This window comes from Hippichthys cyanospilos, chromosome 5, assembly GCF_059441005.1.
Source record: "Hippichthys cyanospilos isolate Australia breed blue-spotted pipefish chromosome 5, RoL_Hcya_1.0, whole genome shotgun sequence".
In the NCBI taxonomy this organism is placed as follows: Eukaryota; Metazoa; Chordata; class Actinopteri; order Syngnathiformes; family Syngnathidae; genus Hippichthys; species Hippichthys cyanospilos.
This window is the reverse complement of record NC_142373.1, coordinates 9,445,270-9,472,891: the sequence shown is the minus strand read 5'-3', so window position 1 is coordinate 9,472,891 and position 27,622 is coordinate 9,445,270. Positions and strand designations below refer to the sequence as shown.

At 40.8% G+C, this 27,622-nt stretch overlaps 1 protein-coding gene across 1 annotated transcript; it reads right to left on the bottom strand.

Annotated features, from left to right (window-relative positions):
* Positions 1-831: 831 nt before the first annotated feature.
* On the bottom strand, positions 832-27,380 carry b3galt1b (beta-1,3-galactosyltransferase 1b). Its single transcript, XM_088415519.1, has 2 exons — positions 27,304-27,380; positions 832-2,406 (listed from the first exon to the last, which is right to left on the bottom strand). Exon 2 carries the CDS (start codon positions 2,246-2,248, stop codon positions 1,223-1,225), a length of 1,026 nt encoding a protein of 341 aa, XP_088271645.1. The 5' UTR covers positions 2,249-2,406; positions 27,304-27,380; the 3' UTR covers positions 832-1,222.
* Positions 27,381-27,622: the final 242 nt, after the last annotated feature.

Genomic DNA, 27,622 nt, shown 5'->3' with positions numbered 1-27,622 from the left:
GATTAAAAGATGATTTTTACAGCACATTAAAAACAGGCTTCGTCAAAACGCGACGATCAAGAGATGCTCGGATTCAAGCTTGAGGCCCGCATGCATCTTTTTGATCCTGAAAACATACGCAGAAAAAAAACAATCGCCTTTCATATTTCTTGCCAGACGAAGATTGACAGAGCCCCAAAAGTTGCGTCCATGCTCAAAAGGTCGAACGCTTGAAAAATGGCGACCCTCCGTTTTAATACAAAGCGCTTATCGACGCGACGCGTGTGAAGAATGTTCGGCGGGACCTTGACCTTGTCAAAACGTTGACCGCAAATACCAACGCTATGAATCATCTTAAGCGACAGTCGGGCGGAATTAGCTCAGCCAAGCGCCGCGCTTTTGGCTTTGGGTACCGCCCGTTGGGACCAATTTCAGTCATTTTCCGGGGCACGCAATTTTTGACAATTTTTAACTCGTTTCTGGATCCAGGATGGAAAAAAAAAGTAATTTTTCTTCTCCAATTTTTGACCTATTAGATCCTTGCCCCCCCCCCTAAAAAAATAAGAAAAAAAATACTGTATATGTAAATTACTCAAATGAGATAAATGTAAGGGGTAATGTAAGGCAAAAATAATTTGCGACAATGCATAATGTAATGTGTGTGTGTATATATATGTGTGTGTGTGTGTGTATATATATATATATATATATATATGTGTGTGCGTGATTCTAGGCACCCTTAAGGTCTCGAGCCAAAATGTGTTGATTATATATATATATATATATATATATATATATATATATATATATATATATATATATAATGTTTTTATATAAAAAATGGATCTTGGACGTCCATGGCCGTCAACGGTAGTGAACGAGTTAATTTTGATGCCAATGTGTTCCTTTATAGTAAAAATATCAGCTCCAAATATCGCGCTTCTTTACTACCGCTGGGTATTAGCCCAGGGAAAAAACAAATATCGGTCAATCTGTAACCACAACGTAGTGCTTTGCCGCCACGATGCGGCGTTGAGGATTTGGGCCCAGTCCTTATTCCTTCCATCCGTCCGCTGCAAATAAAGTCAAGTAGAGTCATCCCTAACGTCCTTAAACGCATCATCCGCTTTGCAGTTTTTTGCGGGGTTTTTTTTTTTTCCCGTCCCATCCCATCATTCAGTACGTCGCGGGCAACGTCGGAAAAGGGGCAGAAAGGCAAAGAAGCCAAGGTGGGCATGGTCCTTCAGCACCTCAGGTGCTTCTTGCTGGACATGTCATTCCAAACGCGGTGCATCTCCTCGGGGGAGATCTGATGGACGGTGATGACCCTCCTGTACCTGCACAGGCTGTAGGCCATCTTCCAGTGATTAAAGCCGGTGTTCTGGTACGGGTGAATCCCCAGCTTGCGCAAACACAAGCCCACGTAGACGTCCTCCAGGTGCAGCAAGCGGGTGTGCTGCGAGGTCTTGAAGATGAGCTCGGCCACGTCGGAGGAGAAGACGTAGCCGGTGCCCGAGCAGAAGGGCGGGTACTTGCTCTCGGGATACAAGTCCCTGGACATGTACCACTTGCTGCGCATGTCCCGGATGGGGCCCCCGTGGATGACGTAGCCGGTGAAGTAGCGCTTCCTGGGCTTGCTGTTGGGCTTGAGGAGCTTGTAGAGCAGATTGTCCATGTTGACGAAGACGTCGCTGTCGGTCTTCATGACGTACTGCGCCTTGGGGCAGAAGGTGGCCACCCAGCGCATCCCCATCAAGGTCTTGAGGGTCAGGTTGTGGTACGAGTCCACGAAGTCCTCCACCACGATGTCGTGGAAGATCTGGCTCTCCTGCTCCACCATCTGGTTGAGGACGCCGTCCGCGTTCCTGCCCAGGAGGAAGATGGTGAGCACGCGAAGGTCGCCGAAGGCGCTCTCGTCGCCCCAGGTCTCGCGGATGGCCTGCCGGGCGTCGAATTCCTTGTGCGTGGTGCTGATGAGGATGACCAGGAAGGGGGCGGAGCCCCCGCCGCCGCCGCCGCCGCCCCCGCCGTCCCCGCCGTCTTGGCACTTGTTGGGCTCGTTGATGACAAAGTCGTAGGCGTGCGCGTTGAGCGGACGCGTGCGGATGTTGCTGAAGCTGACGTTTTTGGACGTTTTGCCCGTCCTGCGTATGGGCAGGGACATATGTCCCACGTAGGCGGACGTGGGACGAGATAAACTCAAGTACCACAGAGCGCTCGCCCAGCACACCACTGTCAGGATGTAGAGACAGGACACCTTTGAAGGCATTATGCTGCATTTAAGTGTATTGCCACCAGCTGGATTTTAGAAGGCCGTCCGTCCAGCAGGGCAGCGTCCAGCCGCTCCCGTATGCCGGCTGACATTAATCGGCGCCGGACGCTGTTTGCGTTTCAAAAATTCATTCTCTGATGCCGCCGCTTTTAGACCTGAAAAAGAAAGGAAAACAAACAGACCGTTCATACGTCGGGAATTGACACTGATAACGATGGCATTTACGCCATGTATTGGGTTAGTAAAAATCAACTTTTTTCTCAGGCTTTGAACCCTTCGCTTTATAGTCCTGCTTATCTGCGGTTTCTTTATTAGCCAGCAGATGGCAATCTCCCGGTGAGCAAAGGCAAACGGAAAAAGATGCTTTCAAAGTTTGGATTTTGAGCTTCCACTATTTGACACGCCGCTAGGGGGCACTCTCCACTAGTAAAGGCATTCTGCCACTTATATATGTTCATATTAATGTTAATATATTAATTAACGTTAACAATACAATAGCAGTGATATTCATTTTGACTATAAAGGCACAAACAAACCGATTCATTGTTGGAAGGTACCAGGAGTCAGCTGTGTTCACACCCACAATGGCGCAGACTGCCGTTTTGCAATATGTACAGCTTGATGTGCCCCAATGAAACAAATTTAAACAAAAGTGAAATAATTATGAATATGATATAATATATAAGATATTTTCTTATGTAATATGCAATCAAAATAATACATAACACTGGTAGATTTTCCACTTCAATGCAGCTTTTTCTTTCATTCCAAAATTGGAAATCATTTGTAATTTATGAACTGCAAATCTTGCACAGACGACTTTCCACAATTCAACTAAAAGCGTCCGGAACACCGAGTGGGAGTTGATGGATATTTAATAATGACATGATTTGAATTCCGTGTAATACAAACGACTGACTGTACACACGTCTGGATTATGATTCCAGTTAAGCGGATCTGCACTAGAGTGCGAAATGAGTCTGACGCGCTTTTTTTTTTTCTTTTTTCCCAGTGTTTTTCTCGGTTCGATAACTGGCGTACGCCGTCTTTCGGCTTATACCTCAACTGCCCCTCCAACAACATTACTCTTACTTCTCTTCTCAGAGGATTTACATAACGAAAGCATAATTCATTATGGCGGCTAGCGGGGTTAGTGTTTATCAATTATCCATGCGGACGCACGCGTTTGCCAATAGCGGAGGTCAGGCGGAGTGTAAAGACCGAACGGGGATGCGGTTATTGTGAGGTTAATAAACGAGCACGTGGGGGATGGATTATTATTCTCAACCGATAGCAACGGGAGTGGATTGCGCATACACACATGCGGAAAATGCAGAAAATGAAGGCCATCTGGAAGTGAGCAGCTTTGCGTTTCGTGTTCAAATCTTACTTTCCACGCTGCCGTGTAATAATTTATGAGACAGAACGGAGCCGATGTTTGCGGCGGCTCCTTTTGGCTGCCGCCGAGTCAAACAGAAAGCGGCGGCGGAATTTGCTAAACAACTTTTTCAAAGCTCATTTGGATTTCTTATTTGTACGCACACATATGCGCCGGCGCACTTAAACACACACGCATGCATCAAGGTGGAATCATTGATGAGTGGAAGATGAAGGGGGGGCAGCCATCAAATGGTTTTAGTCATATTGGAGTTACCGTTTAGGAAAATTTCCGTAAACCACCTGCCTGTCAATATTCACGTTTCGAAAGGCCCTTCCTCCCCCGGCCGCTAGGAGGTAGTCTTTCGTTAAAATGGAATGAGCAATTAATTTTGTTGGAAATGAAAAAGGGGAAATGAGCTTCTATCACGTTTTTTTTTCAAAACAAAAAACAACCGCGGTATGTGGAGTAAAGCATTATTTTTCCCTTCGAAAAATTATACTGCTATATTGTGTAAAAAAAACAAAAAAACATGCACACAAAAAAAAAACACCAAATATATAACCCCCCTCCAAAAAAACAACCAAAAGCAACCATATAAGGCATTTATGTAAAAGCAACCATATATGGTTAATTAAAAAAAAAAAAAAAGGCCGAATGTAGTAAGACAACAACCATGCATAATAAGTCCTGAAAAAAACAGCCATTAGGTAGTCAAAAACAAATTTACCAAATATTTGAAGGTGCCCTGCTCCCCCAAAAACAATAACAACAAGTGACCATGTATAGTGAGTTCTTCCAGCATTTAAAAATAAAATAAATATTTTATACCCCCCCCCCAAAAAAAAAACAACAACAACACGAAAAAACATATTTATGGTACGTTCTTTAAAAACACACACACACATGTATAGCAAGGCATTTAAAAAATATATTAACCAACCAACCCCCCAACCCCCATTTTTTTTTCCATATATCCATAGTAAAGTGTCTTTTTTTTCCTTCCAACAAAACAAAACCACCATATAAGGTTGTTATGAAAAAAAAATTCCAGAAAAGAAAAAATAATAATAATTTTTCAATTTTCCGGTGCCAGTGGTGCAGAAAGTGCATATACGATACTCACCATAAGACCTTTACAATAACAGTAAAACATTTCCTTTTTAATAACATGCCTGTTTGAAAATGTGAAAAATCAATATATATATTTTTAGGCCTGTAAAACAGGCGCTGTATTCATGTGAATAATTTTGAGACAAACGTTTAAAAGTCCCAGCGAGCGTAGCCGGTACTAAGCCCGTAGATTAGCTTAGCATAGACGCTAACCTTCGGGCAAGCCGCCGGATCGATTACGGCAATCGGCCGCGACGTTGGATGTCAAATTCAGAGTCAGTCATAAAGTCGGCAATCGATACCGTCGAACGGCGCCGCGCGCGCACAACACACTTAGCGGAAAAAACAGCATAGGTCGAACCAGCGGAATAATTAGCTCGTAGCGCCAAAAGCGGGCCGATTGATCACGTTTTATGATATAGCCGGAGCCGGCTTTTGTGCGGGGAGAGGGAAATAAAGACAAACATTCATCAAAAGGTGACATTGCTTTTTGGGAGCCCCCGGCCTGAACGCTTTGGCGGAGCGCTTTCTAAAAAGCCTTATTACACTCTCCTCCACGCACAGCGGCAAAACGTTTTGATTCATGGCTGCGAGGCCATCAGGAGACGGGCCTCCAAAGTGTTTTTCCAATCACGACGTCTCTGGCTTAATACGCTGCCACGTTCAATGTAGCGCTTGACGCAAAACGCCTCAAATGATCGGGGAGAAACGTCTCCATGACGTCACCTTGGGTTCCGCCATGTTGCCTTCAATGACAAGCGTGTCGATCATCTTTTGTCTGATTGCTTTGTTGATGTGGTGTGTAATCTACTTGCAAAAAAACGTTATGCTTGTGCGCACCAAGTCTGGAGAAAGCTCATGCAAAATCTGTCGTGAAGAATTCATTATTGTTGTAATGTGATTTTTGATGCCTCATTGATGAATGATTATTATAATAAGAATTTTTATGCTTTATTGTAATTGTCTATTGTCTGAAGCAATATTATCACAATCAGAATCCTGATACTTTATTGTTATAATCTGAGTAGATGCTGTAATGTTGTATACTGATTTCTGATGCGTTATTGTTGTAATCTGATTTCCGATGCGTTATTGTTGTAATCTGATTTCTGATGCATGTTGTAATCTGATTTCTGCCTCACTATTGTAATCTGATTTCTGATGCATTATATTGTAGTCTGATTTATGACTTATTATTGTTGTAATCTAACTGTTAACGCATTGTTTTGATCTGATTTCTGATTCATTAGTGCTGTAATCGGACTTCTGATGGATCGTTTTGCTAACCGGGCTTCCGACTTTATGTTTTGTGAATTTGTCATCGCAAACACTTGAAAGACCAAAGTGCTGAATTGTCAAATCGAGGGGAAAAGAAATCAACCGAATGAATGAATTCCATTATTTTTTCGAAATCCTTCGGCCCCGGTACGGCAATTTCTTTGCGTCGGCCACGAGGATCGTCGGTCCGTCTTTTACGCGCGCACCTCTCACTGTGATGACAGCGCATGAGAAATGCTAATGATAATAGACACGTCTCATCACGCGTCAAACAGTAAGAAAAATGTAAAATCCTAATGAGAAGAATTCTAGAGCGTTTCAAGCCAAGCGTGTCCCACACGGCAGTCAGGTAGTCATTAGAGAGACAGATGGTGCTGCGGATGACCGGACTCTCCGCTGACCTATTTGAAAGCTTTTTTCCTTGTTGTTTTTTGCATATATACGACGGGCATCTCTACCAGGGCGGTCCGTCCGAGAATCAAGTCAGAAACGCAAAAATATGTCTGTAATCTGCAGGAAGCTTATGGGGTTGATGGCAGCGAGACTTAAGCGGCTCCACCGGCTTGTGAATTACTCGCCAATAAAAACGCCAGGCAAGGTTTCTTATTACACAAAGCCGCATAAGCAACTTTGCCGTCTCGTACACGGCAAACACAATTTCCCGCACGGGAGATGGATGTCACGCCAAATGAAAACGTCAAAGAAAGTCAAGCGTAAACCCAGCTTTGAAAGGTAATAAAAGCCGGCGAATAACGTTAGATGAGAAAAAAGGGAGGCTACGAGGGAGTTTGCATGTGACAAAAGCACGCCCGGTGCGGGAGCGAGTTTCTCCCGTGGGGCCTTTCGTCGAGAGGGAACCATCTTCCGTTATTATTATCCTCCATCACAAACCGATTCCGGCCAGCGAAAAAGAAAGAGATGAAAGCGGCAGCGTGGCGCCATCGCACTTCTGAAGCATCCCAATGACGCCGGACGCCATATTTCCTGCACCTGGAAATAACCTGGCAAGCAGGCCAGGGATAAAGCGCCGTTTCGGGTTACTGAACACCGATTAGGTTGCGTTTGGACAGATTTCTGATTTCAAGATGAAACGGGACGCGGCGGGCATGATAGCAGGCCAGATGGAGGGCAGGGAATTACGGGTCACTTCTAATGTGGCTCTCCAAAAACAAACCCTGCTTTCATGAGACGCCATTTCCCCGGAAAGAAAGCGATTGTGAGATCTATTCTTCAAACGAGAGCATGCATCGAACCCATTCATCGCCGACGACGTTTTTATACTGCACCGACACAACAGTAACGTGCCCGATTGCGTTTATAAGTGGAGAGCGCCCCCCGGCGTCGAGCAAAATCACAAATCAAACTCAAAATCAATACTTTGATAGCGTCTGTCTCCATTTGCTTACTTGCTCTCTGGTGGCAAGTAACAAAAATTAAAAGTCGTTGCTTATAGTCCAATATTTGTGGTACTCGATTAAGTACTGTAAAGAAGTGAAATATTCTGCCTGTATTTAATATCTTTATTGTTGGTTTCATTATTGTTTTCCTAATTTCCTGTCAATGGTCAACGATTTAATTATTTAGCTACAATGAAGGACATTTTTAAATAAATTAAAAAAGCACAAATTTCAGGCTGCTTCCGAACTTTTGACAGGCACTGCATATTTTTATGAAAGGCCTCGTTAATTGCTTATCAGAATCCCGCCAAACGTATTGGTCAGGCTATAGTATTATAATGTAATATAATGGACATCAATTTATGATTTATATCTTCGGAGTTATTGAAACTACCCCTACTGAGTCCTGGTGTCCACAGATAAGGACATTGCAGCTTTTCAAATGCTGTCTCATCTGTTTGGTTGGGATGGAATTCAAACTTTGTTGTGACGAAACGGACACAAGAGTGGACGCAAATGACTAAACCGGATCCCAGGAGGACATGTGAAGAATCCACTTAAGTAACCGAGCGTTTGTCCTCGCCACCATCCTTTCCCCGGGAGACATTTAGCGAAAGCCAAGCGCGCAGAGGAGACTGCAGTGTTGAAAGATAGCCGGTAACCGTTAGCAACGGTGACACCAATCAGGGTGTCACAAACTGTAGCAGTCGGCGGCCAAAAACCCGAGCAGTAATCAGCCCGGCAACCAGAAGACAATTACGGGAAGTCGTTTGGGAAAATCAGCCGTGTCCCACGTGCCGCCGGTGCAGATGGCCGCCGAAAGCTGCCGCGACCTTTCCGGTCTGCGCTCGGGCGGCGTATGTTTTCCGACTGTTCGTCAAAAGGAGGCTTTGACGCCTCCGGGGGGGGGCCGGACGAGGACAACCGTCATCTAGCGCCATTTGCTTTCCGTTGCCTTGACGGGAGCAGTCTGAAAACACGTTTTCGAGACGCGGGCCATTTGCGACGCTCCTTTGTTGAAGTGTACTCGTGTTTAAAAAAAAAAAGTCTCTCTTCATTGCACACAACCCTCTCAACTCCCAAAGCTCGGCCATGAATTATGCATTCACATTCAATATGTTGCCACCCAGTGAAGGCAACGGAACAGGACAACTTCCGTCGCGATTCCCGCTAGGCAAACCTTCTTCCTTTAGCTTCAAGCCTCCTTATATTAATTTGCACTTAATTTAAGATGGGGTAGAACTTTGTTTGCTATTGGCTGCTCAAAGCAATTGGAAGTGTTTTGGATCTGAGTGGGAGATTTTTTTAAATGAGATTCTAGATTCTTTTTTAAGATACATAGACTAACACCAGTGACCTTCAAAGGCCCTTGATGGGCCTTGATTATTCATGGAGCAAATATTTAAGTCGTAAATGTAGGTCAAGTCTTCCACATTATGAAGAGTGATGGAATATTTCAGCGAACATTAAAAATATAAGTTCAAACATTAGATCATTTTGATTCGATAACATGTGCTCCTTTGTTGGAATTTTCTAGGGCTCAAACTTGCCACGACGGGAACAGTTTAGTTTTCTTTTCAAACTAAGAGCTAATAATTTGGAACATGAAGCAACATATTGCAACATTGTGTCAACAATGTGTACTTTGCATAACGTTAGACGTTTGTTTTTATTTTTGTAAAGGTTAGATGTTTAATTTTATTTTTCTAAATGTCAAGTCTTTCACGTGAAGAAATAGTGATGGATTTTTTTTTTTCTTTACGAAAAATGCTAAAACGTTAGATCATTTTGATTCTTTGAATTATGCGCTTTTGTTGGAATTACAATGATAATGGCACCTTGTGATTTCAGCTAGCATAAATTAGCCGCTAGCTAGCAGCGCATGAGTGTGTTACATACAAGATGGTGTGATAGACGTAAACCGCTCGCATACCTGATAGCCTGAAAAAGTTGCCGTTGCTACTGATCACTTTTTAACAACTTTTTAACTGACTGAGATTTGCAGCTTCCCTTATTCTTCTACATTTCTTCTACACAGTAGTGTGTCTACCCCTACTGGTGAATGCTGGGATTACACCCCAAAACAAGTTACAAAACTATTGGACCTCCCAAAAAATATGTATATATTTCTCCAAAATAACAATCGTTCGGCATTTGTTTCGTGCTTAAAAAATGACGCAAATACACAAATGGCTTTTGTTACCATTTTTTTCAGCGCTCAAAATGTTTTCTCCTCCGCTGTTTAGCAAAATGGAATTTGCTACTCGAGCGCAACATGTTGGTGAGCAAAAAGTAACGGGAAGTGAAGTTGCGGCGCGGAGCCAAAAGTCCTCAGGGGTTCATTATTCTTCTCAGCGTGAGACCGGCGTCCAAAGTCCAAACTCTGGGGCGACCAATCATCTCATTAAAAAGAATATTTTCAGGACCCAAAAAAAAAAGAGGCTTATCGAATAAGCGATCGGTGCTTTTGCCCCATGGTCGATCAATGTTTTTTTTTTTTTTTTTTTTTTTTCTCGTTCTTCCACGTCATGCAGCAGCACGGCTGCTTTTTCAGCAAAGCGTGAAGACGGTCGGAGAATTGGGAGTCTCCGGGGCGGCAAGGAACACGCAAGGGGAGCTAATGGGGGGAGTGTGCAGCTCCGGGGCTCCTATTACAGGAAGCGGGATACGCCACAGGAAGCTAACAAGGCGCAAGTGAGCACCCAACCCCCCCCCACCCCCACCACCATCCACAAAAAAAATGTTGGCAAGGTCAAACAGAAACCATTTCAGAAGTATATGAAAACAGTGAAAATGAGAGAATGTGAGCAGAATTATTTTTTTCAAAGTAAGCTTTCAAATTAGGGTTGGGGATTCAAGCAGGGGAGGGTTGAAAATCAAGGGTTAGGGATTTAAAGTAGGCTAAGGGATTCAGAGGAGAGTTAGGGTTTCAAAGAAGGATTTCAAAGAGGGGTTAAGGTCCCAAAACAGGATTTTGATTTCCAAGTAGGGTTTCAATGTAGGGCTGTAATGGTTTCAGGGTAGGGCTTCAACATAGGATAAAGGATTCAGGGTAGGGTTTCAAAGTGAGGTTTGGTTTTCAGAGGCTGTGAAAGTAGATTCAAGGTTTCAAAGTAATGTTGAGGTTTCAAAGAGAACATTAAGGTGGGTTTACGGGTTCAAGGTAGGGTTGCAAATCAGGGTTAGGGTTTCAAGGCACGCTTAGGGATTCAAAGGAGGGTTTCGAAGCAGGGTTAGGGTTTCAAAGAAGGATTTCAAAGTGGGTTTAGGGTTTCAGAGTATGGTTTTAAAGTACACTTATGGTTTCAGGGTAGTGTTTCAAAGTAGGGTAGGGTTTCAAAAATAGGTTAGGTTTTCAGAGTAGGTTGTAAAAATAAGTTTAGTGTTTCAAAGTAAAGTTGGGGTTTTGAGGTATTAAGGTAGATTTAGGTTTTAAAGTGAGGTTTCAAGGTAGGGTTGCAAATCTGGGGTAAGGTTAGGGTTTCGAAGCAGGTTTTTAAAGTATGGTTAACGTTTCAGGGTAGGAATTGAAAGAACCATTAGGACATTAGGGTAGAGTTTCAAAGCTTGGGTTAGGGTTTTGAAGTAGAGTTTTAAAGCAGGCTTAGGGTTTCAGGATATGATTTCAAAGGAGGGTTAGGGTTTCCATGAAGGGTTATGGTTTTAGGATAGGGTTTTAAATGGGTTAACATTTCTGAGTAGTGTTTCAGTGTAGGTTTAGTGTTTCGAAGTAAAGTAGGAGGACGAAAGTGGGATTAGGTTTTAAAGCAGGTTTTGGATTGCAGAGTAGGCTTTCAGGATTGGGTTTCAAAAGTAGGGTTAGGGTTTTGAAGTGGGGCTTAAAATCAGACTTAGGGTTTCAAAGAAGAATTTGGGGTTTTAGCGTACGGTTCCAAAATGGCCTTATACTTTCAAAGTAGGGCTTCAAAAGTGGGATTAGGGTTTTAAAGCAAGTTTCGGATCTCAGGGGAGGCTTTGAAAGTAGGGTTTCAAAGCAGGGCTCGAGTTTCACAGTAGAGCTGGAGTGTCAGAATAGAATTTCAAATCATTTCATATTTAACGCGCTACATTGCTTTTCATCATATGTCATCCCCGATGCTCGGCACGTTTCCTGTCATGTCCGACTCTGCAAATGCAAAAGTTTTCGCTGCAACCGAAAGAGTTTAGCGCTGCAAAGTGCTGGCTAATGTCTGCCTTCACTTGGCCGCGCTCCAAGCTCACCTAGGGGAAGGATGAACCCAAATTTAAATCACACTTTTTATTTGGGGTTTTCATCTATTGCCATAACTCCATTGCAAGTTTACCTCAATATTTTTCTTGATGTTTTTTCATCCTTCTAAGCCACAACAGACAAACAAAAAAAGAAACAAACTTAAAAAAAACAAACTCCAATCCCTATTTTGTGGCTTTCAGTCACCGCAGGTATTTTTGAGGCAACAGAATTTTGAGGGAGAAATATTTTGTGTACACACAACCCATTTAAAGCACAAATTAGAAATATAACGAACTAGATAGCCAGAATGTAAATACCATTCAACATCATCACCCCACCCACTCGCTCTTTGCCTTCTTTTTATCAACGGATTTCTTCTGGTTTACAAAACAGCGGCGGTGTTGAGTCCAGTAATCAATCCAGAAAAGAAAAGCGAAAACGTCAATCCTTTTTGCCGCGTGTGTGTATTCGGACGGTGTTGGTACGCGGCTTTGGCTCCGTTGACATCAATAGAGCTAATCTGCCTCAGAAGTTGTCCATTATCTTTGATTCTGTTTGAAAACGCCGTTTCGCGCCTTTCGATCGATAAGGCTTTTTCCACAGCTTGAGCAAAAATAAAGGTGAAAAGACCGTGGCAAGGTTCCCTGAACGCAACCGTCGAGGCGCGTGATATTCATCTTTTTCATCTTATTTTCATCAAAAGTTGACCTGAATAGGCGTAACAGTCAATCATTGGGTTGGACGTAGCAGCATTTATGCGAAACGCTCGAAATGTTCTTTTCTTCCATGGCAATACTTAAATGTCACCAAAATAGGGCGAGCGTGTTTGTACGCTTTCGGGAGCTGTAATGGCATGTTTATTTTTCTTTCACCGCCTAAGATGACAAACAGATCTTAACGTCAGGCGAACATAGGCAGAAAAAAGCGGTAATTTATGTTAAATTCATTGCATACTTGTTAAGATAGTCTTCATGAGCCTCAATGAAATCTCGCTTACTTTATCGTAACTAAGATTATACCATTATAAAGATATTCATTGGTGCTGACAGTCGATGCGGGGAGAAATAGAGCCACGGGGTAATTACAGTCTACACTTGAAGATGGTTACAGACTTTAATTATGGCCTACGCTGATTTCCGCCTCATCAAAAAGTGGAGGCTGTGCACGAGGTTGTAGAGTGTCCAAAATGAGATTTTTAACAAGAGGTCGAGTGAAAATATTGCGCTTTGTTTTCCCCCTGTTTGTGTGTGAAGAACGTGTATAGCTAGCTAGCATAATCGCTATGCTAATGTTTGTGTTTCATTAAATATTCGTGGTACATAAGCGGTATGACTTTCATTAGATGAAACTGTTATGGTTGGGAATTTTATCTATCTATCTATCTATGGTGGCTAGCTAGCTAACCATGCTAGCTCTCTGTTTGTCTATCTATCTATCTATCTATCTATCTATCTATCTATCTATCTATCTATCTATCTATCTATCTATCTATCTATCTATCTATCTATCTATCTATCTATCTATCTATCTATCTATCTATCTATCTATCTATCTACACAATGTGGAATTCTCGTTTGTATGTGTCGCTGCTGCGTGTTTTGCTCAAATAACAATTTTTTTTAATGTTAATGTTTGTAGCTACCATAATATCTATGCTAATTTCTGTTAGCTCAATTAAGTGATTTTCATATAGATATTCGCATTAGAGGAATTTATTAAAATACTGCGAGAACGATCAAAATACTGCACAAGGGTTAAAATTTGAATGTTTAGCGATACGATGTTTAATTCTCTTTATTTTTTTTGCCAGTCGCTCATCTCAGTTTGGTGTGTTTCATGTGTTCTTTATTTGTAAATTATATTTTTTTATAATTACACTATATAAGAGCGTGGCAATTATGTTTTTTTTTTTTTAAAAGCATGCTTTTATGGACGCTAGTAAACTCATGCTTTTCGTTTCATTTTATTCACTAGCAATCGCAACAGATTCATCTGCCTTTACTTATGTCTTTTTACTTATGTCTTTGCTTAGCCGAGGCCTCGCATGCATCGCGAAGCATCTATTTGCATCATGGCGACGAGGCGTATCTTTCCCCGAATGTTAAAGCTCATTTTTGCCCTCCCCCGAGAAATACTTCCCGGGCTGGATGGTTCCGACCCCCTTTCCATTTTCCGAAAGACAATTTGACATTTTTGCTGACGAGAAGGCAATGAAAAGCACGTGGCGTGTCTCCGAATGCTGTAACGCAGCGCCGGGATGCACGAACTTGATGTACACGAAATCAATATCCAGAAGTCAATTTCACCTGCGCTTTCATTGGGTTTTGTTGTGATTCTCCATCTAACGTGTCATGCCAGAGCAAATAATTGATTGGCGGAGCCGGGAAAAGAAAGAAGCGATAATGCTACACGCCGCCCAAAAACCCACGTCCGCAAAGATATCCGCTAAAATTACACGCCCCGATATTGTGAGTAAGATGATTATATATTCAGACTTGACGCCTTTACGTTACACCTTGCGTTTTTGCCTGTCCACAAAATCGTCTTTTGAAAATGGTACGTTCCACTTCAAATATAACGCCTCCTTTAATCGGATCATAAATCTTCCCGGCACTCCGCCGTAAATATTTTAATGCACTTCATTAACCACCGCAGCGGCTTGTCTACTCAAGCGGTTGTAATCTCTCCAAGGTAGGTCCAAGTACCGTCATTTCCGCACCTAAAGCCTTCGTTTTTCTCAAAAGATGACAGTGCGCCTTATAATCTGATGCGCCTTATACAGCGCAATGCTTTCATTTTTGGTGGGCGAGAAATTAAAATAACTCAGTGGCCATGTACATTATTTTTACCGCTGCATTTCAGTTATGAATGCATTTTTTTTCGTTGAAATTTTTTACAACACCCTGTTTGGAATTTCAATATGCTATACATTCAATTTTGAGGAGATTTTTATGAGGACAAGGCGCAAAAAAGATTGGTTTGTAAAAGAAAGTGTGATTTTATCAAATAAATACAGAAATTGTTTTTAAATCAACAAAATATATTTTAGGTTTTTAGTTGCAATTTGATCAAAAACTCTTTAACATTTAATTGAATAATAATTACTGTATATTTGTTTTAACTCTTGATTCTTCTTGGGATTGATCTAAACCATAGCGGAACGATGGTTACTTTTTTCCATATTTAGCTTTTAACCTTTTTTGATTTTTCAATGCCGTTAGTTTTCGTTAGCTGTTAGTGCGGGTTTTTTTTTAATTCGCTTTCTTTTTTTTTAAATAACTGTTCATTTTTGTTCGACTTGTATTATCTAAAAAATATTCTTAAAATACATGAATTAGCAAAATCTGCCTTTGATTGCCGCTCATTGAAATGCACCGAGGAAAAACGAATACTTTTATTGTAAAATCCTGATAAATATTTAATAAATTGATACAGAGTTATATATTTTGGTTTTCATGATAGTTAGCTTTTTATTTCGCTTTCTTCAGTCAGTTATAGCATAATTGTAGAGCTTTTTTTTTTTATAAATATACATTGTTTTATTTCAACTAACATACATTTCCACTCGTTATACTGGGACAGATGATTTGAGATCTGAGTGCGGATTACTAACACGTTCACGGAGCCGATTTAATTCATATCTCAAAGCAAGACCGCATCATTTTCACTTTTTTGAGTTAATGTCTCTGGCGGTCCAAATGTCTCGACTTCAACACAATATATAAGCTTCATTTCAGACAGTTCTGTTGACCAAACTGCCGATCCAAGTTCTCCTCCAAACTGATGCGTTTCCTCGTTCACTACCAAAGACATATTTTGACGTTTTTTATATATACAATACATATACAGTATATGTGTGTGTTGGAATTGAGGAGGGTCTGAAACAGGCTTGTACTGAATGAGTTAAATGCGTCCTCCTCGCTCATCATTTGCTTTCCTTATGTGCTTTTTTTTTTTTTTTAAAGGAGTAAACACTTTAAAAGGCTGTTTACCTTCCATAATCATTTCTTGGATGACACAAACTTTAATATGCAGAATATGTTTTGATAAATATCCTTTTAATCTCTGGGTTTGGAAGTTGTTTGGAGCTGGTGGGAATGTATTTTCCTAACACCGCCTGCAGGCCAAGCAATCACGCCCCGCAAGAACTGAGAAACCAGATTAGATTGGAAAAAAAAAACAAAAAAACATTGTTTGAAAAAATGCCTTTGGCTACGTGTATAGAAAAAGAAAAAGACAAAATGCGACCGACCAAGTTTCATCAGGAGTAAACGCGCAACACATCTTGCCGCCTTGATTTAGTTTGCCTCTCTTTTATGACGTTAATGCTCTTTATTGACACAATAATAAAGACACTTGCAAGGAGTTTCAAAAAAAGCACGGAGTGAAATACACAAAGTCAATAACACATGCACTCGAGTCTCAATTTTGTCCTGATTCTGGATGACGCGACAGAGAAGGATTGTGTTTTCAAAGCACAAAAACACACTACGGCCCACCATGTCACAACACGACGACTGGGCCGATGCATCAGCTCCAATCTCTCACTTAATATTGCCAACACCACCAGAAGCGAAAAAGGCACCGATTCCCGGAACTCCCCGGAGAAAAAGAAATAGCAAAAAAAAAAAAAAAATCCCTTTAGGGATTGATTCAGTGGCGAGATTTTTAACGACACCTTGGGCTAAAAGACTTCTTTTCAACTGGAGTTCACGCTAAACGTTCTTTCAAGCAGAAAGGTGCTTTTAGGTACACGCGAGACACTCCTGCGCAAACGCTAAGAAATCACATTGCGGGGCTGCCGTCATCCCTCCCAGCCAATCCTCACGTTTCCTTCACTCCACTTCAATAATCGCCAGGGGATTTTTGAGCGCTATCAATCCCTGGCAGGCTGCGTGAGGCACTGATGGGTGTCACCTTCACACAAGGTGTCCCCAGGCTTCCTCAGCATATGTGTGTGTGTGTGCGGGGGGGTATTTACAGCTCTGAGATCATGAAAATGTCATCATATTCTCATCAAAAGGGATAACATGATTAGATAAGAGGAGCCACGGGGTGATGTGCCATCGCTTTGGCCTACGGTCCAGATTAAGACCGTAACGACCGATTTTGATAAAACGGCGGACCCCCGCCGTACGAAATTAATCCGTTCCGGGGTTGCGATCGCAAGGCCAAATGGTCCTAATTAGCTAATGCGTGTCAAACCCAGGTAAAACATCAAAATTGGATATAAATATTAAAAATTGGTAACAAAATACTATAGGAAGTGCTACTAATATATGATATACATGTATACAATTAAAAAAAATCAGAAATAAAAAAAATAGAGAGGAAAAATTACATATTATTTATCTTTGAGTGATGTTGACTTGAGCTACTTACGGCAATAATCCCTAGCGAGGGTAGCCTAGCCTAGCCAAGCCTAGCTTAGCCTTCTTCGTATTTCTTGATTATCTCCAGCTTTGTTTCCATACAAATCATCTTTTTACTTCTACCTTTAACATCACTAGCAATCTTGGGACCCATGGCGAACCAATTAATCTTGAATTCATACATACAACATTGTGAGCACTCACATGAGATCAAGTCTTCTGTCGGCACCTTAGTGTCACTGCGATGGCATCTTAGTGACACCTTGACCTCCCGACCAATAGCAGACCAACATATTAGTGACACGTTGCAACGAAGACAGTTTGACGCCAACAGAGAATAAGAGCAATTACCAAAAAACGCCTGAAGAGGGAGGCCAAATAACATAAACACAGCCAACCCCACAGGTCATGACAGTTCTTGACGTTCATGACGTTGTAAAGCGGGAAAAATAGTATTCCACTTCGTAACGTGAAAATAACGTAAGCCAGTGACGCCGTAGCCCGGGGGTCTACACTTTAAGAGAACACAACATAGCGTTAACCCAAAAGCAAACACTTCCACAATTTATACGCTTACATTTCCATCCGTCCATCCATCGTCTGAAGCGCTTATCCTCACTCGGCTCACATTTACACTGTAAAATTTACCATTACCATGAATGGATTCAATTTATATGGTGATTGATCATTTACACCCATTCTCGACGGCGATTTTGATGTTTTCATCATTATCACACCCCGCACAGCCAGAGAAAATGACTTTCCTCATTTGTGCTACCGTCTACATTCTCTCACGCTCCCTCCCTCTTTGGATTTTGTCCACTTGGCACACAGCACCCTGGATGACACAGGCAAAAAAAAATACGGCTATGGCAAAGCACTTGCTCCATTTACCAAGCTAATGCAGGTTTTTAAGACAGAAGGCGAAGTCGGAAGGCGAGAGAGAACACTTAACACATACCTGCCGCTTGAAACCGCGAATAAAGTGATGACTGGTGAGAAGGCACTTGATGAATTATACTGTAGTAGGTCCACACATTGTTCCTTCAGTGAGCATGACACAATTTATCTGGTACGCTTTCACAGCTTTGACTGACGCGTCACTTTAGAAGATCCTCTCTTCAAAGCACGTTTTGGAAAATCACAAATTTAAAGGTCAGGCGGCAAAGATTTCGTAGGGTTAGTTAAAAATTCATATTTTCGGTGCGAATGTGTTGCCACCTGTAGGAAGCAGTCAACCGCAGTTTGATCCAAAATGTGATTTTAACTGCGCGTTCCAAGTGTTTCCGAACCGACAGAAGCTTGAGACGTCGCAGGCGCAGTCACTCTATCCACCGTTTGGTACTGTGATGTTTAAGCTCCGGAAATAGCTGAAGACGTGAAACTGCACGATTCAAACCTCAAAGGACATATATATTAGTATAGTTTTTGGTGATTAAACAAACAGCTGTTTTGCTCCAATTTCATCCCTTTTTAATTGACAGTTCTGCTTTTCGATCTAGTAGTCTTAAGAAAAACGTTTCAATCTTTGCTTCTTTACTTTACTAGTTTCAAACTACGACCAGGCAATATGGCGAAAAAATAAACTCCGGATTTTCTTCCATCATTCTGCACAATTACAATGATCCAATTCTTGGATATTTACATTGAAGGTATCTCACATCAAAGGGAAAGGATTGAAAAGACGCCAAGAAGCTGAAATTTCACCTAGCTGATGACAACATGTCAGTTACCGCAGGAATGATGTAGAAGGAAAAGGCCCAAAAATGATAAAAATACTGCATAAGGCTTAAAAAAAGAAACTATTGGAACAATATTTCCTAGGCTGTGCCAAAAATCCCCCACAATCCCTCACTTTATATCTCGAGCAGCAGCCGATGAGTCTGCCAGTAAGATGTGAAAAAAAATGACCCAAAAATGATCAAAATACCACATAAGGGTTCATCCTTTGATTTTTACATCAAAGTCGATTCAAATCAAAGGGAAATCATTGAAAGACACCAGGGAGCTGAAATTTTACTCAAATGGTGACAACATGTTGAGTTCAACATGGCATAATTACTTAATTATCACATGACCAGGAGTGTGCCATCCCTTGGCTAAAATACTGCGAGGTCCAAAAATGGTCAAAATATCACATACAGGTTAAGAAAAAAAAAAACAAAACAATGTACTGAGCAAGGTTCCGTATTTGAGGAGTTAAATGTGGCAAGATTTTGATTGCATTCATCCCGCAGTTCGCCCGCCCGTGGCATCTCACTCCCGCCTAACCAAATTAGCATCATTACGCACCTGCATTTTACGACAGGAATCAGTGATTGTGCCACTTAAGCCGTGATAATGACAGAATGTTTTCACGGGAAACGGTTGTTACTTTTGTGCTTGTCGGAGTGGCTTACGCCTGTGACAGTGATGTGAGACGGGATCGACCCCTTAGATCCCGCAGACGCCCACGTCTATTATCCACCGGAATATGGAGTGGCCCGTATGATAATAACGCCCTAGCAAGAAAATCTAAAAAGTAGTACCTTGATTATACAGCTTTTGGTTCAATACAAAAAAAAAATGTGCATTGTTTTCTTATTCAACTAGCTAAACAGATTAGAGTCCTTTTTTAACCCCATTTTTTTTGAGGGGGGCTTTGGTTTTGTTCTTTTTTTATAGTTTGTTTCTTTTGTTACAAAAAATAAATATGTAAAAAAAAATTTTTATTTTTTGTATATATTTTTAATATATACTATTGATATTTCTTGTTCTATTTTTAAATGAATAATTAAAATTGCAATTTTTTGAATACTCAGATTAAGAAAGAAAAAAAATTGCAAGAAAAATAGCAATTTATAGAAGTTATGGTCAAAGTTACTGTCATAAATGAAAATCTAAAACAATAAACGAATCACGATTTAGTGAGTCAACACTTTATTTTCATGATCGATTAATCTGTCGATTATTTTGGAAATGAATGAGTGTGTTATATTTTTAACAAACATTTTCATCCCTTTACTATCAAACAGTATTTTTTTATATAAAAAGTACATTTTCTCAAAATTGACAATGCCGAAACTAAAAATTAACATTTTTTAAAATTATTATCCTTAATACAGCTTCCACTGATTAATATTTGTAAAACTGATTCATCTGTCCAAAATTCCATCCGTTAATCTACCAATCAGATGAAATTTTAATCTGTATTAAAGCATTTTAACAAAATATTTTTCTCATCCTCATTTAGTTTGTTTACAATTTTTGTCATTTTATTTTATATAGTTGATTTTATTTCCTCGAAACTGACAGTGCCAAAACTAAAAAGGAACATTTCTTTCATTTAATTTGAATGAATTATTTTAAAATCAATTAATCCGTCCAGCATTTGTTAATCAACTAATCAGATGAAGTTTTATTTTGCATTAAAGTGTATTTTTCTTATTTTCCTTTGGAGTTTGTTTACCAATTATTTATTTCGTTTTGTTTTGTGATCAAAAAAACAACTAGACTCACCAATCTTTTTGAAACTGATTCAGTCACCTGTTTGGTAAATTAGTATCAAATGATTATTTCAGGTTTTGAATCGTTCCGGAGTTAACCATAGAGCATTAAGAAGTATTAAGAAAGGGCGAGTACCGATACCAAGCACCGATATTTGCCTCATTTCGAGGTATCGGTACTCGCAACGGAAGCCGATACTAATATTAGAGCAGATTTACAACGATGAAGCACAATGATGTTTTTCCAGTGCAATATGGCGTCTTGGGCCCGTGTGAGCCTCCTCTGGTGCGGCGTGATGACAAAGAGGGTTGAAACGAGGGGACGGGACGCCTCAGAGATGAATTCCTGCTGGCAAAGGCACAGCTAATTTATACAATGATCACATAAGCGCGTCCTATGAAAATGCCCCAGTCTAACTCAAGGCTATCATTCAAACGGCCTGTGTTGAATCGGCGCAACCAGAACGACGGCGTCGTTATTAGCTTGGGCGAACGACGGAGGGTGACAAAAAAACAACAACAAAAAAAACATTTTTTGCCTTTGTGGTCAAAGTTAAGTTTCATATGGTGCGCGAAAGGGGGCATAAAAATGAAAAGACGGCAGCTTGAGGCCTTCAAGCATGAACTTGTTTTATTCATCATAGACTGATAAAAGATTTACAATCCCGGCATAGATTTTTGCGTCAGCCCCCCGCCCCCCTAGGGAGCTCCGGTCCTCCAAATGTCCAAGTTGGAGCCACACGGAATATCAGAAGGGGAAAGAAATCAGATCGTTTCTACGCCGAAGCCGATAGGAGCGTCGGTCGAAGGTATTCGAGGATCGCGTGGCAGCTCAACTGCGGAAATTCCTCACCGCAAAGTTCCGAAAGAGTTTTTTCGGTCCGAAAATTGCAAGGGGGGGTCAATGATTATCCTTGCTTGAGCGACCGCTTATTGTACTAATTGCATCATCGTAGTCCATCACCAAAAAAAGAGACGACGCAAAATGTCCGCCATCTGAGATCAGAAGCACAATATCTTTTTCTAAATGCCACGCCCCAATTAACCGGCAGTTGCGTGGTCCGCTTGAATAAATCTTTCAACTCCAATGAATGTCAAGATGTTTGTAAACGCGATTAACGTGACGGAAAAGGAGAATGTCCGAAGTTTCCTCTGCATTCAGGACAAGGTAGCACTCGATATCAGCAAATTTGGTTCTCAAATCGAGGTACGTGAGATTTTCATATGGTATCAGCAAACCTAACTTGCCACGACAGGAACAATACGTGTTTCCTTTCAAATTAAGAGCAAATTAATTAGAACAAGAAGCAATATACGGCTAGGTTATATTCTAGTGACTCCTCGATTAAATGTCGAATGTCTTTAAGTTTTCGTAGGGTTGAAATAAGTCATGGAATAATTCGAGTACCTCAGTTTAGAAAAAAACGCCCCTCCCATAAATCCACTTATTAGTGTACATGATATAAAAAATGTCAAGCCTGTCATAAAGCGCACCTATCACCGTTTTGAGAATTTAACTCATTGAGCGCCATCGACGAGCAGTCAATTTTGAATGAGAATGGGCTGGGGAGCGTGCCGTCATCAAAATGCTCCAATCAGAAGGTTTGGCCGAAGCAGCAGCAGCAGACGCGCTAACCTCCAGTCCGTTCCGCTTTGGTTTAATTTAACCAAGCCTATTTAGGAAAAACAAAAAACGCAGAAGAATCCACAAGGTAAACGCAACCCAAAACGCCTTTTAATTGAAGCGAGCTCCCGAAATGTGGACCTTGGCTTCTAAACCGAAGCAGAAAAAGCCGAGTCCCGTCATGGATGGAAAAAGTCATTTTTGCAGCTGCGCGGGAGGCTCGCAACGACTAAAGCGCAGAACATAAACATAAATGCTAAATGGATTTTGGGGGGGCAAAAGCCGACACAAGGTTTGGATGCATTTCCACACGAGGGATGAATACTATTATGCAATTCAGATGGCTTCAAATTTGCAAAGGCCGCAACATGAGTAATTATTTCCGCAGTTAGCAGACAGCATCTGCTTCATGTGGCAGCATTATTCCGGGACTAATTCCATTTTTTTTTGGTTTTAAATCTTTACATAGAAAGTATTATCCATCTCCCAGGCCGAATGAACCAAAGATGGAATCTTTTGATGATGGATCACGGCTTTAATCGTTTATGAGGAAAAATGCCAAAACAACAATCCAATGAGAATACAAAAGCTGCTGAAAAATACAGAGGCCCTTAAAACATAACCACTCTCATAAAAAAAAAAAAAAAAAAAAACAGTCCGGAAGATTGTAATATTAAATATAATGGCCTCAGTTGTTGATAGAATTCGTCATTATATTTTTTTGTTACGTAAAGTGCATTTTAATTCATTTTTAGATTTGTTTTTTTACATTTGCATTAGTTATTTGAAATGCTGTGCTAGAGTTGAATGTTTCTTAGTTTTAGTATTTGCTCGAGTTATTATATATCTTCCTTTTTGTTGTGCCCGTTTTGTCACAACACATAAGACGTCAACGGACAGGACAAGATGTCCTCTATTGAGGACGCTAGGACTTTGTAGGGTAGCTCAAATAACTCAAAAGATACATACAGAAATAAATAGACTGAGTATAAGAAGGGTTTACAGTATTTGTCAAATGGGACACATTTGTCTCGGGACACGTTAGATTATTCTGCCAATTACGATTAATCGGATAATCGGATACTTGCATTTTGTTTTAAAGAGTATTACGATACCATTTTTCTCATTTATTTATTGATTATTGTTGTTTAGTTTATTGTTGTTTAGTTTATTTTAAGACATCTTGTTTTTCACTATTTTGCAGCCCAGATCCTATTCTTTTCTTTCTTCTTCTTTTATCTAAGTACTGCCCCCTAGTGTTTACCCTGGGAGACCACATAACTGAAATTATATTATGAAATAAAACAATATTTTTATGATTTCACAGTTGCAAGATGTAAATAAAATTATTGTCAGTACTTAGTACCGATGACTACATACAGTATATCTAAGTAGTTGTACTTTACGTCCTCCTTTTTTGTTTTTTATCTATATTTTAAGGCCCATTCTAAGTTTTGGTGTTCTGCTCCACCGTTTGTGTTCACATATAAACAGCTTGTTACCCAAGAAAATATTTTAAAGGGTTATCAGAGACCCAAATTCTTGAGAAAAATGCAGACATCCCCCTGAGAGACAGCCTATTGATTCCTGGCCACTATAGTGGACACCTGTCTTTTTTTATACCTTTTGAATTATTAGATTTGCCCTAGTAAGTCCCAATGTGCTCAGCAGAGGACATTCTGACCTTCCAATGATGTCTCCTGCGATTGGCTGAGATGCAATTCACCATTACTGTCTTCCTAAGACAAAACGGACACACAACAGTGGACAGAAATGAACGGGCCAATTCTCAGGAGGCTATAGCGATAGAACCGTTAATGTTGCAGGTAAACGCCGCCGCTCGTCTGTTGCCCGTGTTGCCGTCGTGTATAAACGGCAGCACTTTGGAATAGCGACGGGGTCGATTAGCGTCCGCGCCGCCCGCGCGAGACACTCAACCAGCCGCGCATCACTGACTAAGCACAGACGCACGACACTTGAACCGAGGATTACGGCGTTAAACTCGCTTAACTAATTACACCTTGCGGAAATGTGATTAGAGCGGCCGGAGTAAGAAGGACACCGACAGAGACGCACCCGCTTGCTTTAGCATGTGCGTCAATCTCAACGGCTAATAACAGAAAGAGGAGACTCCCGAAGATAGACGGGAAGTTCGTCCCTGTTCGGCCAGATGGGCCGCTAATAGAAAAAGCGCCATGTGGCTGAACAGGGAAAGTAGATTAGACTGTGATCCAGGTACTGATGTGAAATGTCCAAGCGACAGGAAGAAGGAAATGGCGCGTCACTCTCCGCTTACGCTAGTTTCACTGGCTGGAAGCTATGTGAGAACGAAGGGGCATAAGAAACTCGTTCACTCCCAAAGACGTATTTTTTCGTATTTTTCAAGAGGCTAACGCTAAGACAATAAATACTAGATACTTTATTTCCGTATTCATTCGTATGGAAAGCTATTTTAAGACCCTATTTTTACCCTAACATTTGCAAATTAGTACCTGAATGTCTGGATAGCAAAGACGTATACATATGTATTTGGGATTGAATGAGTTAAAAGGGGAATTTAACGCCAAAAAATCCTTTACTAATGAGGCCACTAGTCTATAAACTCAAGTCAAAATTTACCCTCATATTTGAAAAAAATGTCTGGAAATTTGTACCTGGGATTGAATGCCTGGATGGTAAACACATACAAATACGTCTTTGGTATTGAATGAGTTAAAAGAGGAAGTCAACCCTCCCAAATATTCTTTACAATAAGCCCGCTAGTCTAAAAACGGTATCCTGATTAACTCATTTCATGCAAGTGACGTATTTTCACATTTTCTAAGTCAGGACATTCAATTCCAGATATTTAAAGGGACACTGTGTAAGATTTACACCGTTTTTCATTAAAAATGAATACATTAAATGAATATGAATTTCAAAAACTTGCAAATGTGTTCTTAACGACCAACAGTATGTTTTAAAGATAAGCGTAGGTCTAGTTCTCATTAAATTATATAACGTAGGGGATGGCGCCCCTCCGGAGGCTGCCATGTTTATTATTGCTACGGCCAACGGTAAATGCAGCAACTCCAGCACCTCCTGTTGTCCGTAATGAAAAACGGGCTAAATCTTACACAGGGTCCCTTTAAGTATTGATTAAATATTTAAGTATCTGCAAATGAATGTCTTTAATGTACTTAAGTGTCAATTTATAACTCAAGTCTCTGGGAATGTCCGGACTCTTAAAAAAAAATGTGAAAATACGTCCCTGGCATTGAATGAGTTTTAACATTGCAATGTGTATTTTAATGCAGAATAAAAGAGCACTGTTTAAAACATCCGTACAGTAATTATAGATTACATTTGAATTTAAAAAAATACAGATATACCTCAGTTGAATTCCCATTGTGCAACTTGAGCCTGAATTGGTCACTAGGGGGCAATATAGGACGAATGTTCATCGAGACGTCTCAGCTCCTCTAGCTCATCATTACAGCACTAATATTAGTCAATGTCAGGCAATGCGCTAGGAGATTTTTCTCTTCTGGGGCTTGACCGATATGTGGTGGGTCTCAGAATATACCGTAATGGATTTTCATCAGTTCATCTTCTTTTTTCTTTTTTTTTCAGTAAAAACCTAGTACATAGCACAAGCGTGTTTGCTATATCGAATTTTCACTGAATTTGGCCAAAGAACGCAAAAAAAAAGAATTACTAATGTGCACGTATATAAATATTTCATACTGAAGACTTAAACATTATTAGAAGAAGAGAAAGTATGTTAAAATGCGAAATGTCTAGTGGTGCGATAGCAACCTGTGTAGCGACGTGCTTGATCATTCTTTCCTCGGGTAAAGACAATACGGCTTATTCTGGGCAGCGTTTCAGGTAGATGAAATCTACTCCAGCTGACTTTGGGCAAAAGGTGAACCGCACGCTGGATTTGGTGCAAAGCAATTGGTTTATTAATCTCAATATTGCAGGATATTAACGCCAGACACCAATGTGTGAAACTGTGAGCTCCACTCGCAGTGGGGGGGATTTATTATTAATAGTATTATTGCACTCATTATAATCCCTGAAGGGGAAATTCATCCATCCACCCATTCATTATTTGTACCGCTTAGCCTCACTATGGTGAGCTGAAGTGGAGCCCATTCCTGCTGTATTTTATACATACACATACACACACACATACATGAATAAATACATGAAATTGATATTTTGGGGGGGGGTCTGGTCCAACATAGCAACAAGAAAAAGATTCAGAAAAGAGCAAGGTATACTTGCAATGGATATGGTCATAAATGAAAATAGATGAGGTAGAGGGTGGATTTTATTTTTAAAAGAAATCAAATTGCTATTGTTTGATTGGTCTGACAAAAAAATGCAAGAAAAATAGAACCGTAATCCTGTAACAGAAAAAGTTATGGTTCTAAAAATATGATCTGCGATAGAGTGAAGTCGCAGTAATCAAAATCCCCCCAAAATTGTTTTTTTTCTTTTGTTTTTTCTTTTCCTTTGAAGAGTTTTTGCTTTTTTTTTTTACTGTTCTGACTTAAACGGAAGAATAAAATGCAAGAAATTTGCGATGTAAACCTCCAATAGAAAAAGTATGGTCGTAAAAGACAATCCGCGACAATGTGAATCTGCAAATAGCAATCAGTGATGGAGCGAGGGAACACTCATATTCTTTTTTTTTTAACTCATAAAATCAAATGACAACAACGCAACCCTGCAATCAAACCTTCGACCTTTTGAATCAGAAGTATGAAGCAGATATGACGATCACTTTGACCACTTGTGCACCAGTTTGATTATGATTTACCAATAACGTGAAATCCATAAGACATCACAACCTTTTCACAATGACATCATTTGAAAACGAATGCACAGAAACGACCGCTAAAGTTACGATTCGTTCAACTTTCAGCTTCCCTCATTATTCTGCTCCTAAGCTACTCATCTCATGAAGTGCACCGAGATGCTGACAGCTTTCCCACGCAGCATCAGTGGGACGGCGCCAAGTGTACATCAATGACAATGGGGCAATTAAAATGGGAGAGAAAAAAATCACAGTATGCGTGGGGAAACTCCCGTTCGCGGACAGTGAAGACATTTCGCAGGAGGGCAAAACCGCGATTAAAAAAAACAAAAAACAAAGACCAAACAAAGTCGACGATAAAGCGAGCATGTTTAGCCGTGCCTACCTCACCCCATCGCGGTTCCATCCTTTCCACCGCACGCCTCATTCCGGACACACACAGCAGCATCCTGCAGCGCGCTTATCACGCTGACAAAAACACGATTCTGAGCAGCCCCTGCGCTAACGTAGACGGCGTCGACCAATCGGAGCGTAAAGCCGCAGAGCGTTCGGCCAATCGCTTCGCGGGAAAGCCGGCAAGGCCCGCCCCCGACAGATTTAGACAGCAAGGTAGATTGACGACGTGCATGCCCACCTTTTAAATGATGTACAGCCGCAACAAATTTATTCAAGCGACACCTAATGTTTTTTTTTTCCATAGCGGT